This window comes from Ceratotherium simum, chromosome 21 (genome assembly GCF_057802395.1).
Source record: "Ceratotherium simum simum isolate JZ-2026a chromosome 21, ASM5780239v1, whole genome shotgun sequence".
Classification (NCBI taxonomy): Eukaryota; Metazoa; Chordata; class Mammalia; order Perissodactyla; family Rhinocerotidae; genus Ceratotherium; species Ceratotherium simum.
In genome coordinates, this window is record NC_141920.1 from 6312009 (window position 1) to 6332840 (window position 20832).

Consider the following 20832-nt stretch of genomic DNA (forward strand, 5'->3'; position numbering starts at 1 on the left):
GGGCCGGGCGGAAGGAGAGTGGGGTGGGAGGGAGTGCTGGGGAGGCCGGGGGCCGGACCACCCAGGGCCTCCTAGGTAGGGTGGTTAAACGGCCCTGTGTGCCCCTCTGGGATTATTAATGGTGTCTCTCTTCTCTCACAAAAGTTCCCCACTTTGGACCATTAGTTGCATAGGCTTCCGTATTATGGAGCACATTAAGGAATTTTGGCTTTTTATCGTAAGAGCTAATAAAGGGTTTAAGGCAGGCCAGTTATCTGTCCAGATTTGGGCTCTGAACGCCCACACAGGTGGCTGGGGATGTGCAATGGGGTGCAGGAATCGGGAAGGAGGACCCCTGAGATTCCTCCAGGCGGCAGCCCTCCCTCCAGCGTGGGAACACTTGCAGGCTTCCCTGAACCTCAGCCTCCCACCTGTGACGGGACAGCAGCACCTGCTCTCAGGTATCGTGGGACTCGGCGAGCTCTCTGGGTGTCGCGGAGCCAGGTCTGGTCTGAGATCGTTGCATCTTGAGTCAGGGTCAGAATGATGGGGTTGTGAGGGAGGTCTGCTCCAGCCTGGAGCGTGAGCCTCTGGCTCTGTGCTGGCGTCTTGACTGCACCGTCCCATTTAATCCAGCCTTAGAACCATCTTCATTGTTATCCCCGCTTTACAAACAACCTGAAGGACAGAGGTTGGCTTGCCCAGGGTCACTGCACTGGGATTTTACCATAAATTTCCTAGGACACAAAGCCTTGTGTTTTGATGCCTGCATCCCTGACCACCAAAGTGTGACACAAGGACCACCTGGGGACTTCGTCACAAAGAGGATCCTGGGCTCCACTCGGACCTCCTGATTGTTTTCTCCTGCTGGTAGATGCATCCCTGACAGGGAAGAACCTTCCATTTTCAGCCGTGCTCCTCCCCTCTCTCCACCTCCTGCCCCTGAGATCCGCATGTACACACAAGTTTGAGAGCCTCTTTATCACACTCCGTTGCCAGTGTGGAAGTTTCTTTGCAGCAGGACTTCTTAGAGCCTTAAAGAGCTGATGTGCGTTATGAAATCTCTAAGGAGCAAGGATCATGTGGTGCTTCTCAACCTTATGTGAACGCGGAGCCTTTTTGATTTCTGACCTCATTTTCCTCTCCTGGGCATCCTATTAATGGGGGACAGTTTTCAAGACCTTGATAAACTCCCAGGCTTCATCTTGCAAATGGGGAAACTGAGGCCCGGACCTTAATAGCTGCTGACTTGCTTCCTGACTTTGGCAACACGGGCCTCCTGGACTCTGGACAGGAGTGTTCCTGACCCTCTGGTGAATGCCAGGCAGCGGGGTGGGGACGGGAGGAGGGAGAGAGACAGACAGACGGATGGTCCTGGGCTGGGGAAGCCGTGGGCTGGCGACTCATGCTCTGGCCGTGGGAGGAGATCAGGCTTCTTTGTGTATTTTTCCACCTTTTTCCCAAATGACTTAATTTTAGTCTTCCTGGATGTGAGCAGTCTGAAAGAAAGTGTGTTTAAAAAAAGCCGTAGACCTCCCTGACTTCATCTTCCCGTCCAGGGACGCCGGGGACTGTCGGGGTGACTGGGTAGAAAGGCAGGGCATTCCCTGAAGCCCGAGGTGGGGTGCAGGGACCTGGGCTGGGTCCTCCGCAGCCTGGGGCTCAGGAGGGGCACTCCCTGGGCCCGGGAGCCTCGCGGCGGCCTCGCCCGACTTCCTCGTGGGCTCCTTTGATCTGCTTCCCGGCGTCCCCGCAGGGCTGCTGTTTGCACGCTGGTCTGACTCCAGGTGCACAGCGGGCTGCTGGCTTCCCAGCCTGACTCACCCCGAGCAGCAACATGCCTGCTCCCCTCCATGACATCATGTTAGCCTGGGAAAGTGCTCTCTCTTGCTCTTTGTCTTCTGAGGAATGTTCTGGAGGCCCAGCAGCAGTTCATAACATGCAGGGTTTTAAAATGTCCAGCCTCGCAGTTTTCCAAAGAGCCGCAGGGTGAGGGTGAGGGTGAGGGTCAGAGTCAGAGCAGGGGGGAGGGAGAGAGTCTGCCGGTCACTGCTAGTGGTGAAGCCCGTTATCTCCATCCCCTGCTTAAACTCCTCCCAGCTTCCCAGTTCTCTTAGGACCAGAACCTTCCTGTGGCCAGACGCCCTGCAGGTTCCGTTTATCACCTACCTCTCCGCTCTTCTCGCACCTGCACCCTGTCCTCACTGGCCTCTCTCATCAGGCTTTGCACCTTCTGTTCCCTCTGCTGGGACACCCTTCCAGCCCTTCTGGCTGCAGTAGCCCTGCTCATCCCTCTGCCCTCCCTTGGGAGACGCTTCCTGAGGAACGTCCTCCCCCAGCACCCTCAGCAGCCAAGTCTGGTGCTTTCCTTCGCCTGCTCCCCTAGGGGACCCCTTCCTCTCCTTTGCGCCACCGAATCAGGGTTTAATTACGCCCCTTGTGCGGTGCCCTCCAGGCCCCTGAACCCAGGGCTCTGTCCCCAGCTGCTGTCGTGTCTCCGGTTCCTCGCGCCTGAGACGCAGGAGGTGTCAGGGGGGTTTTCAGGAGTGGAACTCTGTTAGTTCCTCTGGCTGCTGCTCCCACAGATCACCACCAACTTAGTGGCTTCAAACAACACAAATGTGTTCTCTTATGGTTCTGGGGGTCGGAAGTCTGAAACAGGTCTCACTGGGCTGGTATCAAGGGGTCCCCAGGGCTGCCTTCCTTCTGGAGGCTCCGGGGAGAACCCGGTCTCTTGCCGTTTCCGGCTTCAGAGGCCGCTGCACTCCCCGCCCGTGGCCTCCTTCCAGCACTCGCACTGCGCTGACCCCTCCTCTGGCCTCACGCCTCCTTCTCCGACTCTCCTGCCTCCTTCCTTCACGTATAAGGACGCTTGTGATTACACGGGGCCCACCTGGATAATCTAGGATCATCTCCCTTCTCAAAAATCTCTCACTTAATCGCATCGGCAAAGTCGCTTTTGCCAGGTGAGGGAACAAATCCTCAGGTTCTGGGGATTAGGATGTGGACATCCTTGGGGCGGGTATTATTCCGCCTACCACATAATCTGAAGCTGATTTCCCTTTCTTTGATGGGGGGCCGCTTGGCACTGGGCCAGCCACATTCTCTCAGATTCTCTCCACCTCCTCCACCCCGGGGAGGCCTTCCTGGCGGGGGGTGCTGATGTGAAGGATGGCTCGTGTACTGCACGTCACTTCCCGTCTGGGGCCTGCCGCTCACTAGCCGAGGATGCTTCTTAACTCCGCTGCTCCTCAGTGGTCTCATCGATAAAGTGGGGATCGGGGTTGCACAGACCTCGTTGGAAGAGGAGGGATTAGGTGAGAGTGTCACTCCAGAGCTCGGAGCACAGTAGGTGCCCGGGACATGGTGATGGGGTGCTGAGGCCACCAGCCACCAGCCAGGCCTCCTGGAGAGACCTCGGATGACCTTGACTGTGACCCGGCTGGCCTCTGCTCCCTGAAGGTGATGGGCTGTGTCTGAGGGCAGCGGGGAGTCAGGCGGGGTCTCAGCTATGACAACAATAGTGTTTTCCATCACGCCCCCCTAGACAGTGGGCCGGAACTGAGTCCTAATTCCCACGCGGCCACCAGCGGCCTGTGCACAAGACAGAAATCTGGTCTCCCGCGCAGACAGTTAAAGCAGCTGGAGTAGATTTCCAAGGTCCTGTTTGGCTCTTAAGACCCGGGACCGTTGGGGCCCACTGGCAGGAGGCTGAAGGAGGCGTCACCGCCACAGTCCCGCAGGGTAGGACGGAGGGAGAGTGAAACTGGGGCCTGAGACTGGACAGGGACATCCCAGGGGAGGCAGTGGGCACCGGCCACCTGGCTGGAATCGTGTTTCCTGCGGCTCCGCCTCCTGCCTGGAGTGCCCTGGGGCTGGGGGAGCCCTCAGACTTCTGACTGGCCCCGTGGTGCCAGTTCTGGGCCATCTTCCCTGGAGCTGTTTGTACAGAGCGTTAACCATCTCTCTGAGGCCCTGGTGCCTCCCACACGGGAATCTTAACTGCTCCGGGAGTGGGTTGTGGGTGAAGGCCCCTGAGATCACAGTCTCTAAATAGTCTCTAAGGAGCCAGGGGGCAAAAAAAGGACTTTCCACCTTCTCACGTTGGAGATTTTAAAATACCTACTTTTCCATTGTGGTAGAACTTTCCAGGGGAAGGTGGGCTGAGAGCTGGTGGTGCTGTGGTTCCTCCCACGTCTCCCTGTGGGTTAGATTTCAGCCGGTTCCCGTGGGTCTCCTGGAGGAGGAGCCCGCAAACCCAGTGGCATTCTCTCCCTGGGCTGGTGGTTAAACATTAACACCCTCCCCACCACGGAGCTGGGGTCACCAGCGGTTCACACCTCACAGAGAGCTGGCTTTGGGGGAGCCTGGGTTTCAGGAGGGGAGAGGTTGACTTTCTGAGTCTTGCTGCTGTTTCTTTAATCAGCAGATCAAGTAGAATATGGAAATATGTTGCCCTGTACGGATCTTGCTTCTTCCAGAAGTAGAAGGAGCTTGCTGAATTGGGACAATATTGACGTCCGTGTGCAGAGAGGAGCAGCATCCTTCTGGAGGGTGTGTATATGGGCTCTTCATGCATAGGTGTGTAAACCTTAGAAATACTGTTACTGTAATGGCACCACGCTCTATATTTGGGGCTTATGTTGGCCTCGTCCATTTTTAAAAATATAGCTTTATTGAGATATAATTCACAGCCCATACAATTCCCCCTTGTAAAGTATATAATTCAGGGATTTTTAGTATATTCAGAGTTGTGCAGCCAACACCACTGTTTAATGTTAGAACACTTCATCACCCCAAAAGGAAACTCCATACCTGTTAGCAGCCACCCTCCCCCCATTTTCCCCCACCCCAGCTATTGGCAAATACTAATCTTTCTGTCTCTGTAAATTTGCTTCTTCTGGACATTTCGTATAAATGGAATCATACAATATGTGGTCTTTTGTGTCTGACTTCTTTTACTTAGCATAATGATTTCAAAGTTCATCGTGTTGTAGCCTATGTCAATACTTCACTCTTTTATATTGCCAAATGATATTCCATTGTATGGATTTACAATATTTTGTTTATCCATTTACCAGTTGATGGATATTTGGGTTGTTTTCACTTTTTTGGCTATGATGAATAATGCTACTGTGAACATTTGTGTATAAGATTTTGTGTGGATGTATTTTTGTTTCTCTTGAGTAGTAGAATTACTGGGGCATATGGTAACTCTCTGTTTCACCTTTTGAAAAACTGCCAGACTCTTTTCCACAGTAGCTGCACCATTTCCCATCCCCACTGGCAGCGTGGGAGGGATCTAATCTCTCCACACCTCCATCAACACTTGCTATTGTCTATGTTTTTGGTTTTAGCCATCCTAGTGGGTGTGAAGTGCAATCTTATCATGGTTTTGATTAGTCATTTCCCTAATGGCTACTGATGTTGACCATCTATTCATGTGCTCACTGGCCATTTGTATAACTTTAGAGAAATATCTCTTCAAGTTGGGCTTAGCCATTTTTGGAATCAGTGGCATATTAGCTTTACAATATAGGTTTGTAACATGCCCTCTTCCATTTTCTTGATCAATTCGTTTAAGAAGGAATTATCTGTTGATAATTTGGTTGGTTTGGTAAAAATACAGTGTAAAACCATCTTTAATGCATATTGAAGGACTCAGATTTTCTATTTTTTTTTCCACCATTTTTAGCACTTTGCTTTTCCCAGACATTTACGTACTACACCTGTTTTATAACACCTTTTTGCTGAATACCCCATTTCCCGCTTGTCAAGAAGCATAGATTTATATCATCCTTTGGAGCAGCTATGCAGTCCTTGGATGTGCCGTAAGTTTTTACAAGTCCCTCTCAGTGGATGGTTAGTTTTCAGTTTTCCTGTTACAGACAGTGTGACTGTTGTTGGGTCCTGTCTCTGTGGGGAACAAGCCACCCACAAAGCAGTGGCTAAAACAATAAGCATTTTACTGCTCAGGAACTCAGGCAGGGCTCAGCCGGCTGGTTCTGCTCTGTGGTGTCTGCTGTGGTCACTGATGAAGCCAGGAGCTTGGCTGGGGCTGGAACGCCCAAGATGGCTCCTCCTCTGGGGGGTGGCTTCGTCTCTCTCTCTCCCTCTGTTCATAGACCCTCCTCCTCGGCCACTGCCCCCTTCCCTTCCATGGGATCTCTCTCTTGAAGTGGTAGTCAGATTTCTCAGTCCAGTGGCTAGCTTCCCAGAGAGCAAAGCGGAGCTGCTAAGCCTGTTACATCCTGGACCTGGACACAGCAGGGCCTCCCTTCCCCCGGGTCCTGCTGGTCCCAGCAAGTCCTGTGCTCAGCCCAGACTTCAGAGGTGGGGAACAGACTCCACTGATTTATGGGAGAGCTGCATGTGGGTACAGAGATAGGAGGAATTGTTGGTGGCCATATTTGCAGAAAATCGACCACAACCATCTGAAAAATTTTGGAGTCAAAGTGAACATCTTTGAATGGATATGTGGTCTATTGACTCGTGGATCTTGGGGAGTCACATGACACTGGGGCCAAGACAGAGAAAGCCCCTGTCCTAGAATTTCCCACAGTCTAGCAGGGAGCGTACACCAACACTTACATGACTTGCAGTAACTCTAGAGATGCCCGAATTTGTTGCCAGGCTAATCTTCACTTGGCTATCCCCCATGGCAAAGAAGATTGCATTATCCCCATTTTGCAGAGGAGCAAACTAAGGCTCAGGAATTAGCTGGATTAACCCACCTGCCTTCTCCATTCCCTGCCACCTGGATCTCATCCCTTCTGGTATTCTCTCTGCCCCACTCAATATTGTGACAATAACAGGCATCATTCATGTTCAACAACTTCCTGTGTCTCCTGTCCCTTGGTGAGAGGGTGCATTAAGGAGGTGACGGGTTAAGTGCTCTGGTTCTTTGGGCAGACTTCCTGTCCTGTGTCCTGGTTCTGTCACATATAAGGTCTATGGGTGTGGACACTTGGTGTTACCTCTCTGAGCCCCACTTTCCTCATCTATAAAATGGGAACAGTAACCTTACTGTTGGGGAGATTCAGAAAACTGATTTAAGGAAAGCACCTAGGTTTCCAGCAGTGGTAGAGGTGCAGGAATACAATTAGGTTCCCCGGGGCCCTTCGCTGAGGCTTCCCCACCTCTGCTCTCCTGGGCTGGGTCAGGGAGGCCAGAATGTTCAAGGTAAACAAAAATCTCACAAAGGGCTTGTTCAGTTCCCCCTGGTTGTAAGAACCATTGTGTTCTAATAAGATGCTGAAGGTGGCAGCTAGAAAGTCCCACTTTCCCACCTGTCTCTCTGGTCTTGGCTGCTGAATAGTTTCCTCCTTTTCCCCTCCATGCGGGCCAACCTTGTGCCTGGGCCTTTGATCCGAAAGCAAAGCCTGTGTTAGCGTCTCACTCGTCCCACCTCCACAAGTCTCTCCTGTCCCGATGCCTTCAGATGAAGGTCTGCTCTTCCAAGCATCCCTGGAATGGACTGTGAACTCTGACCTGGGGGAGGGGAGTCGGGGCCTCCACTTTGATTCACAGATGACTCAACACCAGCCTGTGACATCTGATGCTCAGTGCCATGGCCTGTAATAAGAGAACATTTAATGTTGTTTGGCAAGGCGTTTACTGTTCAAAGGCTGATGCTGTTCCCTAAGTTACTGTTCCTTGTTTTACTGTCCACAAGGGCCTATCCAGATACGTGGTCACATTGTCCTGCGAACAACAGTTCTCCAGCAAGTCACTCCAGGTTTGTGACTTCCGTGCTGTGGTGTGGATGTTTCCTAAGGGGCCCTGGGAGCCTGACTGAGTAGGGGAGTTGTTGTGATTCAGAGTGGTGTTTCTTCTCTCATCTGGTCATTGTTGAGAACAGCTAACTGGTTCACTGACAATCTTGATAGTTCTCCATGGCCAGGAAAGTCATCAAAGCAAACTGGAGAAGAAGGCAGCAGGAAATTCTTGTTTGTAAGTTTAAAATCTGTGTGGACATCCCCCAGGCCAGTTCGGAAACTGCCTCTGAAAGGGCACCGAGGAGAAGCAGGAGTCGTGAAAGATAGACTCATTATTTTTATTCAGTTTGGGCATGAAAGTCAAACTCAGGGTCTTCAAAATCCTTTGTGGCTCTGAAAAGCCTTCCTTGCTTCTGTAATCTTTCTGTGTTAGAGAGGAGAGTGCATTTCTTACAGATCATAAGGGACTTCAGTGTGCCTGGCTGGGAGACAATGTTCTGTCTTGTATTGTGGCTACACTTTGTTGGTCATAAGATCAGAAGTCATATTCCATCACACCCATAATATAATATAATCCAACATTTTCTCAAGTGGGTTCTGGAGATTGTTGAGTATTACTTAAAAAGTGGGATTTGGGGGATGTAGGTGGGGATAACTCCAGTTTCCATCTTGTCCTGGTGATGCTGTTCGTCACCACAGAGTGCCCTGCCTGCCCTCTCAAGGCCAGGGATTGGGCACAGACTTGGCCAGGCCGATTAGATTCTCTGCCCCCAGACGTTTGGATGGAGAGATGCAAGGAGGGAAATACAGCTCAAGTTCACCCCATTGATAGCTGTGCTTAGTGAGGCAGCCTCACACCGGCCTTGGCTCCTGTCTGTCTCTGAGCCTGGTTCACCATCCCTGTGTAGGCTTCTCTGTGTGACCTGTTAATCTCCCAGAACATTTCCAGTGGGTTCTAAGTTAAAGTAAATTTGAGAGGCTGGCTATCATAAACACTAATAAACTGATTATGCCTCCTGCGTGCCTTCTCGTGAGTCTTGTACATATTACCGTGCCTGGTAACTGTCTAATGTGTTATGGCATGAAATAGAATTAAAATTTGGCGAACTCGCAAACTTGGAGGTCTCCGAACCACACAGGAAATGTTAATGGGGATGGTTGGCAGTAGTTTAGAAGGGAGAGTTGGGGACGGGGCCAGCAGGAGATGTGTGCCTTACCTAACGGGGGACCAGCCCCTCGGCCCCAGCCGATGGTTGATGGGTTTCATTACAGTGAGAGTGATTTGACAAAGCCTCTGAAATGGTGACTACACCGGAGCAGAGGTAGTGTCTAGAGGAACTGTCTTCTTGTCTGGTTGCAAGCTTGGGCGTGCAGGTAGCCTGGTTGGGTTCCAATCCTGCCTCGACTGTGTCCCAGCAGTGTAACCCCAGGTGAATAACTTTGCCTTCCTGAGCCTCAGTTTTTTTTTTTAAAGATTTTTTTTATTTATTCAGTTTTTTCCCCCCAAAGCCCCAGTAGATAGTTGTACGTCATAGGTTCACATCCTTCTAGTTGCTGTACGTGGGACTCGGCCTCGCGTTGGACGGAGAAGTGGTGCCTCGGGGTGCTCCCGGGATCCGAACCCGGGCCGCCAGCATCAGAGCGCGCGCACTTAACCGCTAAGCCACGGGGCCGGCCCTGAGCCTCAGTTTTGAGATCTGCACAATCACGCAGGCAGTATTACCCACCTCATCGAGTTATTGTAACGACTCAGTGACATGATGCTGGTCGGGCGTTTCAGCCCAGGGCCTGGCACGTGGTAAGTGCTCAATAAAGAGTTGCTACATCTGATGTCTTCGTGTGTGAGCAGAGAAAATCCACCTTAATTCCCAGAAAAGTTAGCTCACTCCAGGTACGATAGAGATAGTCAGTGCCCTAGGGCAGGGGCTGGCTGGGTGTTGTTCATCACCGCCTGCCACAGCGTAGGGGCTCAAATATTTTAACTGACTATTGAAGGATTCAAAATATTGAAACTTTGAATCCTTATAGTCAAAAGTACAAAGGAGACATTATGATACCTTTTATACTAGAATTCTTCTATCTAGGAATGTAAAAATCCATCCACCCATCCACCAACTCCTCCACCCACCCATCCACCCACCCATCCATCCACCCACCCATCCATCCACCCACCCATCCATCCATCTACCCACCCACCCATCCATCCACCCACCCACCCATCCATCCATCCATCCATCCATCCATCCATCCATCCATCCGTCTACCCATCCACCCATCCATCCATCCACCCATCCATCCATCCATCCATCCACCCATCCATCCATCCATCCATCCACCCATCCACCCATCCTCCATCCACTACAAGGTCATCTGTGGTTTTATCCATTTTGCTATTGCAAAATCTGAGGAAGAGGGAATTAAAGGGCTACCTCTATTAATAATGTCGGTCTAGGAGTCCACCTCCTAACACTTGGTGGACTCATGGAGAAGTTGCATAGCATGGAAATGCAGAGCCTTTGGACTGGTGCTTGATTGCCTGGGCTCAAACCCCACCCTGGCAACTTGCTGACTAAATGACCCTGGGCAAGTCACAGTTTTACCATGTATTCAATGGAGATGATACTATCCCTACAACTTAGGGTTGTGAGAATTGAATGAGATAACGTGTGCACAACACTCAGGACAGTGCCTGGCAAATGGTGAATAAACCAACAAATGGGAACTTCTGTTCCCTAAGACTTCCAGCCACGTGGAGGCTGCGTAGTACTGGCCTTCCCGGACTCTGTCCTATGGCACCCCCCTAACTAGTTTGAAGGGCGAGTTTGCCTCGTAGTGGCTCCCTGTCCCCTGTGTGTGTCTCTTTACACCTCTTCTGCACTCCCTTTCCCTACCACAGCTACTAAGGGGTCTCCGTGCCTGGCTCTTGGTCTGATGAACCCCCTTTTAGGGGACCAGCGGGCCTCTTCCTGCCTCCCCCACCCCACAAAGTGCTCCTCTCCATCAGTGTGGCTGACCAAGCTGTGACCTGCTAACCTGGAGCCCGCGTCTCTCTCCTTCTCTTCTGCAGGGAGTCGGACCTGTTCCTGCTCGACAGCCGTACCCTCTGGGCCTCGGAGGAGGGCTGGCTGGTGTTCGACATCACGGCCACCAGCAACCACTGGGTGGTCAACCCGCGACACAACCTGGGCCTGCAGCTCTCGGTGGAGACCTTGGGCGGTAAGTCCCTGGCCGCCACCCCAGCTCATTCCGATGTGGCTGCAATCCTGGACTTAAGGAGGGTCGTAGCAGCACTCCTGCTTGTTTCCATCAAGAACGGGCTTCCCCTGCCCCATGCCCAGGTGGTACTCAATGCCAGCCTTTAGATCCAAACCCAAAGCAGCCTCACCTGCTCTGCACGAGACGATTCCACAGTTGGCCACAGCTGGATTGGGCAGAGCCTCCAGCAGCAGGGGTGGCACCCCCCTGTCAGAGATGCAGGATCTCTGCCCATCCTTGGCCTGCTGTGTGGACAGCACCTGGCCTTTCACTGGACCCCCGGGTGACGCTGGGACACGTAACCGGCTGGGACGTGCTGATGTGGCTCCTCAACCGCGGGACGCAGGACATTCTAGGCTGTCCTGTGTGCTGTGGGATGTTTAACAGCATCCCTGGCCTCTACCCACCAGAGGCCAGGAGCATCTCCCAGTCGTGACACCCGGAAGTGTCCCCAGATGTTGGCACATGTCCCCGCAGGGCACAGTTGCCCTTGGGTAAGGACCAGTGCACTGGGGCAAGGCGTTGCACCCCTTCCAAGAGTCTGGGTGTGGTTGTGAGTACCGCATACTGGAGGATCCGCTGTCCGCCTGCCCCCCAGCTCCTTTCACCCCCCTGCGCGTCTGTCTTGTTCTAGAAGGGCAGACAGGAAGGCGAGTGGGGAGGCAGGGCGGACCTGCCGTGCCGATTGCTCCCTCCCCAGAGCGTATTTCTCAATAAGTGGGGATGGTTTGGGGGTCTGTAGCTTCTTTCTTACACCAGTTTTAAGAAAAAAAAGTTATTTTAGAATAGGTAATACATGCTCGTGGCTCAAAACCCAAAAGTTACAGGCGTGTGCGACAGTGAATCGTTTCCCTCTGGCTTCCTTCCCCCAGCTGCTGCGCTCCCCCAGAGGCGGCTGCCCCTTCCATGTTATCGCGTGTCTTTGTAGAGATGCTCTCTGGGTGTTTAAGCAGCTCCGTGTAGATTCTGCTGTCCTTTTTTTCCTCCTTCCATGAGTAGCGGCGTAGTATCTACCGTTCTTCACCGCGTTTGCTCACCTGACAGCTTAGCTTGGAGGTTGGTCCTTTTCAGCTGTTAAAGAGCTTCCTCATTCATTTAAAGGCTGTTGTGTGTTTGTGAACATGTGGTGTGAGGGTGGCTCTGCTGCGTGACCCTGTACCTGTGTGTGACCCTTTACCTGCGTGTGACCCTACACCTGTGTGTGACCCTGTAACTGTGTATGACCCTACACCTGTATGTGACCCTGTACCTGCGTGTGACCCTGTACCTGTGTGTGACCCTACACCTGTATGTGACCCTGTACCTGCGTGTGACCCTGTACCTGTGTGTGACCCTACACCTGTATGTGACCCTGTACCTGCGTGTGACCCTGTACCTGCGTGACCCTACACCTGCGTGTGACCCTACACCTGCGTGTGACCCTACACCTGCATGACCCTACACCTGCGTGTGACCCTACACCTGCGTGTGACCCTGTACCTGCGTGTGACCCTACACCTGCATGTGACCCTGTAACTGTGTATGACCCTACATCTGTATGTGACCCCGTACCTGCGTGTGACCCTGTACCTGTGTGTGACCCTACACCTGCGTGTGACCCTACACCTGCGTGACCCTACACCTGCGTGTGACCCTGTACCTGCATGTGTCCCTATACCTGTGTGTGACCCTATACCTGTGTGTGACCCTACACCTGTGTGTGACCCTGTACCTGTGTGTGACCCCATACCTGTGTGTGACCCTGTACCTGTGTGTGACCCTGTACATGCGTGTGACCCTGTACCTGTGTGTGACCCTACACCTGTGTGTGACCCTGTAACTGCGTGTGACCCTACACCTGCATGTGACCCTGTACCTGTGTGTGTCCCTGTACCTGCATGTGACCCGTGTGTGTCCCAGTATCTGCCTGTGACCCTGTACCTGCCTGTGACCCTGTACCTGCGTGTGACCCTGTACCTGTGTGACCCTACACCTGTGTGTGTCCCTGTACCTGCGTGTGACCCTACACCTGCATGTGACCCTGTACCTGTGTGACCCTACACCTGTGTGTGTCCCTGTACCTGCGTGTGACCCTACACCTGCGTGTGACCCTGTACCTGTGTGTGTCCCTGTACCTGCGTGTGACCCTACACCTGCATGTGACCCTGTACCTGTGTGACCCTGTACCTGTGTGTGTCCCTGTACCTGTGTGTGACCCTACACCTGCGTGTGACCCTGTACCTGTGTGTGACCCTGTACCTGCGTGTGACCCTACACCTGTGTGTGACCCTGTACCTGTCAGAGCCTCGGCTCCTCATCTCCAACATACAGAAAGTAAGAGGGCCTGGCATTGGGTTGTTCTGAGATTAAATGAGTTAAGCAGGCAGAGTTTAACAATAGTGCCTTAATGTGCATGCAGCCCCCTGGGCATCTGGGTGAAATGCGGACGCTGGTTCAGCAGGTCTGGGGATCAGGGGGCGGGCGTGCATTTCCCACCACCCCCCGGGGATGCAGAGGCTGCTGGGCGCTGGACCCTGCCTTGAGTAGCAAGGGCTGAGAACAGGACCTGGCTCATAGTACACGCCCTGTGAGAGCTGCTGCTACCGTTATTGTTATTGTTGTTGTTATTACCCCCAAAGTGACTCATCCAGCCCCTGGATGGATGTCTAGGTGTCTTCTGGTCTTCTGCTCTTACGAGCAGGGCAGCAGTGGAACCTCGGTGCACGCGTCACTGTGCCTGAGAGAGTGAGCTCTGGGATCAAGTCCTCAAAGTGGCATTGTCCTTCTGTGGTTTGGATGGATATTGTCAATTGGTCCTCCTTAGAGGTCATTCCATTCACACCCTCACCAGGAATACACGGGGGCACCCGTGTCCCCTTCTCTATTGGTACCGGTTCTCAAACTCATCCATCTTGGCTAATCTGACGGTAACACCTGGGATCCTGCAGTTCGGCCCTGCTTTTCTCTCTTGTGTTTGAGGCTGAGCCCTCTCCCAGGCGCCCTTTGTGGTCTCTCCCCCGCGCACCGTGTGTTCACAGCCTCTGCCCTTGTTCGGATGGGGTGTTGCTCTTTCCTTCTTTATATTTTAGGGACACTTGCCCCTTGTGATTTGAGCAGCAACTATTTTCCCAGTTTTTAGTTTTTCTTTTGACCGTGGTTGACGCTGGGTTTTGCCAAGTGGATTCAGACAGTGTAGCTGAACTTGATAGCCTTTTCCCTGCTGTGCCTGGGCTTCACTCTTCCTTCCTATCAGAGGCCACTGCTTTGTCTGGAGCTGCCCCTCCGCCTGAGTTTCAGAAAACCAGAATTACTCGCCTAAGGCCACGTGCCGTGTGGGAGGGGCCACAGAGTTTAGGACCACACTTGTCTTGTTTTCAGGCCGGTCTTCTTTCTACTGATGGTCCTCCCACCTCCCCGCCCCTCCCCCTTCCCTGTCCAGGCCCCTGACACCTAAGGGGGGTCCTAGAAGGTACTGGAGTTTTCCATTGCTCTACATCAGGTTGGCAGACTATGCCTGGTGGACCAAATTCAGCCTGCAGCCTGTTTTGGGGGGGCCTGTGAGCTAAGAATAGTGTTCACATTTTTAAATGGTCGATAAAAATCAAAAGAAGAATATTTCCTGATGTGTAAAATTATATGAAATACACATTTCAGTGTCCATCAAGTCTCATCAACACACAGCCACACTCATTGGTTTATGTATCGTCTGGGCCAGCTTCTGTACTATGACAGCAGAGTCGAGTAGTTGTAACATAGATTCCATGGCCCACAAAACTGAAAATGTTTATTACTTTCAGAAAAATTATTTATAGAAAAAGTTTTCAACCCCTGCTCTAGACCAGCATTTCTCAAACTGTGTTCCTTGAAATGTCAATGGGTGTCCCGGGGGAAAGGGAAGGAGTTTGTGATCAGTTAAGTGTGAGAAACGCTAGGTTGGATAAACGAAACAGATTTCTCTGCAGGGCTTATCAGAGCCTTTATTTGTGAATCTACTGATGGGGAATACAGCATAGAAGAATTCCTAACTTTTTGGGCAATAGAATCATTCAACTCTTATTTTTCCTTAAAAGCCCCTGTGGAATATACTGGGACGAGGTAAAACTGAGGCTAAGGTAGACTTGATTCCTCTCTTCAGAGTGACCATTTCCCTGGACTTGTGGTTATTGGCTAGACCTCTCAGCTTGACCCGTTGGGTCCTGTGCGTCTCTGTCCTGCCTGCCCTGCTGACTTGGGTGGCCCAGATTTGGCTTTTCTCTTAAGTGACACTCAACTTGATTCCCCTAGCGTCAGGCCATCATCTTTCTCCCCAAAGTCAGGGTCTTTGTGCCCTTTTGCCTCCAGCTTCTGCTCCCCCAGGCTGTGGATGAGGCATAACATTTATTGAGGCGGTGCAGCCTGATGGTTAGAGCCTGGGCTGAGGAACCAGCCAGACTCCCTGGGTTCAAATCCCAGCTCTGCTGCTTCCAGCCTTGTGACCCAGAGTGAGTCACTTAATGTCCCGCATCTGGGAAATGGGGTTAATAATAGTTTCCACCTCCCAGGGTGGTTGTGAAGGATTAGATGAGCTCATGCAAGGGAAGAGCTTAATTGCGTCACACGTGGTAGCTGCTAAGCACAGAGTAAGCACTTTGTGCCATTGTCTCCTGTGATCCTCACAACCACCCAGTGAGGTCAGTGCTGTCACTAACATCCCATGGTGCGGGGGGGACTCCGAGGCCCCTGAGAGGTGCCGGGGCTCCGTATCCGGCAGCGGCCTGGGGACCCCCCTCCATCCACGCACAGTGTAACCTAGTGGTCTCAGGACACTGCCGAGAGTCGGGACGAGGATTAGATGCTGCCCCTCTGACTCGGTACCCGGTCTCCTCCCCTCCCTGCGGGGCCTGGGTGTCGCCGCCCTGGGACTCGGCTTGTCCAGACGCTGTGAGCACTAAGTTCAGTGTGGCTGCCTGGGTCAGGGAGGGATCACCCGCTTGCCTGTCGGGGAAGGGCAAAGTGCGCAGCGGCCAATCGAGTGTGTGGATTTCTGGGCCTTTTGGGGATGAGATAAGAAGCAAGCCAGCCCAGCATTTCTGAGACCGTGGGCTTCTGGCTGTGAAAGTCTTTTTTCTCTACAACGGTGGTTCTCCAGCATGGCGTCCCTCAGAATCCCCCGGGAGGCACGCGGAGCACCCAGATTCCCATCCCCAGACCCACTGACGGCGAGTCCCTGAGGAAGGGCCCAGGAATCTGCCTTTTCTCAACGCTCCATGGACGCCTCTGGGCCTGGCCCCGTGACCACACTCTGTCGTGCCCCACGTCTTAGGGTACCCTGTCAATAAGACGGCACCCGGGGTGACCGGCTCCATTCAGGTCCTGGGTCTAAACCTCTTCCTGTTAGATGTCTACACTGGTGAGAGGCCAGCAGAACCTACTGGGGAGTCTGTGGGTTCTGGGGTCCGTTTGCTGGGCAGCCCAGTGCGCATTTACTGTGTGCCAGCGCCCAGCTGTAGAGACAGCCTGGTCCCTGCCCCGGGACCTCCTACTGGCGTTAGCGTAAACCCAGTGAGACGGCACCTGGATGGGCCGAGTCCCGGGGGGAGCCCCCATGCCCAGCTTCCAGGGCCCCATCAGGGAGAGGAGGAGACGGGGCACCGAGTCAGGGGCACAGCACCTATCCTTGCCCTCACTCTCGACAGCATCTTGCAGCCACCAGGCTACTCGCGCCATGGATGGAGAGGGGTCCCCAGTGTCCTCGCCCACACGATGGGCGTGTTGATGACGGTAACCCGGGAGAGCGTGCTTCTGGCCTAGGGGGCCACAGATGTCACAGACTTTCCTTCAGAAGCCTGGTGTTTGGCTGCGTGCTCACTGGGTCTGCAAACGTCACCCGAGACCACCCAGGAAGCCTGCGTCTGTTCCCTCTTCCTCCAGCTGTGGCCTGCCTGTTAGTCACCCCTGGGACGGCACAGCTGGGGCCTGCTCCTGCTGGCGTGCTGTGCGGGGGAGAAGCCCATAAACTCCCCGGGCACCTGTGGCTCATCAGGAATCACTGGGGAGCGTTGCTCATGGGTGAGGGACTGGGCGCCGCAGGAAGGAGGGCTGGTGTCTGCTTGCCTTTCCCTTTGTGCAGAAGAGAGGAGGGGCCCTCCCTCACAAGCCACACAGGCTGCGCTCCCCACCCCCAAGTCCCCCCAGGAGTGAGTGGGAGAGGAGAGAAGAGGCGCCCTGATGGAGGGGACCTGGCACATTCTGGCCCCACCGGAGTGGAGGGCTGGCGAGGGGGCTGTCCAGGAGGTGCTGGTGAGAGCTGAGGCCGGGCCCCGTGCTCGGGGCTCCCGTACAGGACCAGAAAGGGGACAGGCTCGCCACTCCTGCACAGACTGCGGAGCCCGACGGTCAGATGGCAGCTGCTCCAGACAGCCTCCGCGATCCTGGACAGCTGGTGCAGCCTCTCGGTGTCTTGTCTCTTCACCTGTTCCACGGGCATAATAATGTCACCTGCACTTTGTGGTGGGGAGCAAGACAGGAGTGAATTCATGCAGGATGCTGGACCCTGGGCCTGGCGCCCTGTCCATGCTCGTCAGTGCTGGATATTGTTGTTGTTGCTGTTGTTGTTGTTGATGTGTTTAATTCTCACAGTGACCCTGCCCACGTAGCACGATTGTTATCGCCAGCATCTTACAGATGAGGAAATGGAGGCCGAGAAGGCCGAGCAACTTGACTAAAGTCCCTCACCTCCTGGAGTAGACCTGGGCTTTGCCACATATTCTAACTCCAGCCCCTCACTCTTGGCTGAAAAGCCTTCCGAGGAATGTGGTCTCCAGGGACCAGACTTGTGGGGCTGGTGTGTAATTAATGAGCCCCTGCTGGGTACACGGCTGGGCCATCCAGATGCAGAGCCCGGGACCCTACAGCATCTTGGTTCCTGCCTGGCTGTTCCTGCCACGTCCCCCTTCCTGTGAAGGAAAGAGTTTGAAAAAGAACCCAGAAGACAGCGAGCTTCCCGCAGAAGTGGCCAGGGCTCCTCCTGCCATTAAAAACTATATTGGAAGTTACGTTTTATGATCATGTTGGTATGAAGACAAATATAATCCTGGCTGGATTAAAAATTAAGACATTTTCTCCCACCCTAAAAAGTTCATGTTTTGTCTTCTGATTTTAAGAGACGTTAAACATTTTCATGGGCCCTAAAAGTACCGTGGGCTGGGCACTGTGCCTGATGGATGAGCTGGCCCTCGGCCTGAATCCCGGGCCAGGGAGCGATGCTGAACCCTCCCTGCCCCAGCACCTGGTTGTGAGAACCCGCCCCCTATAGTCCCAGGCCTCTTCACCCTTGTGGGAAGCGCATTTATTCACTCAACAAACATTTGTGTGTACCTATGGCGTGCCAGGGGCTGTTGTAGGCAGTGGGGCTGCGGCCTGGAGAGGACAAGGATTTTGCTGTCACGTTGCTCACGTTCTCGTAGGAAGAGGCAGACAGTGAAGGGACCATATGCTGAAGGTCAAGCAAGCGGCCTTGAGGACAAGTTCTGAGGGTCTGAGAGTGGCTCAGGGGCTCCTGCTCTCCAGATCAGTGCGCACGGTGTCTGGTGCCGCCCGCTGTCCCAAAGCTGCGGGCAGATGAAGACCGTTTTGGGCTGGAGACTCTGGTCTTTGCAGACATGGAAGCCCCTGGTCATCTGTTCCCCAACAAGGATTCCAACATCTTGTCCTAGTTTACGGGGTCCCCCTCCCCTCCCTTGTCCACAAAAGAAATCAGCTGGAGGCTTGGGGGCAGCATCCATCAGCCCCGCGTCTCTGACCCAAGAAGACGATCTGGTGTCCTCAGTTCCCCGCCTCGCACTTCCTCGTCGGGGGCTCCAGCTGCTCCCGAGCTCCCCGACCGGGAGGGCCCCTTCTCCTCTGGCCCGCCGTCTCTGCCCCCTGAAGTGAGACACATGTGAGTCCTGGACGTCACTATGCGCAGAGGGCCTCGGGCCTCTCTCCCCAGGCGTGAGAGCACGTGTCCCTCTTCTTGATCGTCCCAGATGGGATCGAATGGGCTTGCAAGGCCTTTAAAGGATTGAGCGCGGATGCCGTCCAAGTGTGACGCTCACCGAGGCAGCTGGGGCCGGGACTCGGGAGGTGAACCGTCCGCCCACAGCAGCTGGGGAGGCGAGCCCGGTAGAGCCGAGGCTGGCGAGCACCGGATCCCGCCCACAGCGCAGCTGGCTCCGAGGTGCCTTCGCCCTTGCGATTGCTTCACATCCTGTTTGTCCAGAAGCCGGAGCGAGAGAGAAAAGAAGAGGCCTGATGACCCGGAGGCTGGGATTGGTCCTCCCAGGGCTGGGCTGGCAGTGGTGGCGGGGACGGCATTGGGTAATTGGGGCCAGGCAGATGTCACAAGTATTAACTACGTGCTCACTTGTCACTCAGGCCTTGGTCCATCAAGAGCAGTGGCTGAAATTAATGTTTTGCACAATTAATGAGGAACATTCTTATGCTGTGGGCCTCCAAGGGGCAGCTGATGGCCCTGAGCCTGGAAAACAAAGAAGCCACAAGAAAACCAAGATGCCCCCCCAGCCCCCTGTAGGCGGGTTGCATCCCCTCCTTTCCCGAGAGGCCCCATCTGTGCTCTGGGCCTGCTCCTGGGGATCTTCTGTGCTAAGGATGCTGATTCTGCTCGTGCCCCCCGGGGACTGCCAGTGGTGGCCTGATGCACCAGCTTGTCCCTGTCCTCAACTCACTTCCCAGAGTCCTGTGTCCACACCACTGCCCACCTGGCTCGCCTCTTGGAAGGGCTTACCTGCTCTGTGTCTCAGTGAATCCTTCCTACCCTTGGAGGGCCCGTAGGTGGCCACCACATCCATGCCTGGGCGAGCTCTCCTTTCCACGTGTCCCCCGACGTCCACCTGGACTTGGTGATGGTTTGGTGGTTAAGAGCTTGGCTTGAGTGTGGACTCCGTCTCGGCCGTCCCTGGTGGTGGGTCCACGTGGATGACTTCACGCCTGTGACCTCACTTTCCTCCTCTGTGAATATGGGATCAAGAGTCCTACCAGCAATGGGCTCAGCACGCTGCCTGGCACAGAGCAGACCCTCAGTAACTGGTCATTTCTCATCTTTGTCGAGAACCAACAAGGGTGCAACTGGCTCTATCAGGAACACTTTCATTGGCAAGTAATAGACGGTAAAAGTGTCTTATCTCGTGGGGACATTTATGGTTTTCTCTACAAGTCTGGAAGCAAGTGGATCTAGGGGTGGTTAGAGCAGAGGACGGCACTTTTCCTGTCAAGTACCAGATAGCAAAGGTTCTAGGTTTGTGGGTGGGACATTCCCCATCACGGCTCCTCGACTCCGCGGCCGGAGCGTGAAAGGAGACAGACGGTCTGTGCATGAAGGCACACGGCTGCATTCCAATAAGACTTTATTTGCAAAAGCAGGTGGTGGGCTGGATTTGGCCCGCGGGCTATAGTTGCAGACCTCTAGGTTAGAGTATCCCCTGCAGTCAAGGCTCCCCCATCCCCAGCCCGCCGTCTTGAGTGGGTTGATGTGTCCTGAGGCTCATCACCTTGCGGTTGGTGAGACAGCGGCCTCCACGCCCCCAGCATGGAGGAAGGAGGCTGGTGGGCTGGATAAATGATGTTCTCTTCTCATGTCTGCCTTTTTGGGAGGAAGATGTTTCTGAGAAGCCCGCAGCACCCATCCTAGAAGGGGCTGCGAATGAGGCTGGAGAAGGGTCTGATTTGCAGCCTCCTTGCAGGCCCCTTGAGGAGGGCCAGCGACCAGGGGGCTGGGCATGGCTGTGGGGTCTGCGACCAGCCACTTGTGCCTCACTGAATGCTCCAGGATTGGGCCTTCTCCGCTCAGCCCTGGAGCGAGAGCAGAGTCTGTTTAGACAGCTTCCCGGCCTCTTCAGGTACAGATGTGATGGTTCACACGGAT

At 53.9% G+C, this 20832-nt stretch overlaps 1 protein-coding gene across 2 annotated transcripts in view; it reads left to right on the top strand.

The window, feature by feature from the left end:
* BMP7 (bone morphogenetic protein 7) overlaps nt 1–20832 on the top strand; it is an 89157-nt gene that overhangs the window by 45425 nt on the left and 22900 nt on the right. For both annotated transcript variants that reach the window (XM_087445090.1, XM_004430245.3), the window contains exon 3: nt 10765–10913. In XM_087445090.1, the coding sequence (XP_087301216.1) occupies nt 10765–10913 (149 nt within the window). The remainder of the gene's footprint in view (nt 1–10764; nt 10914–20832) is intronic.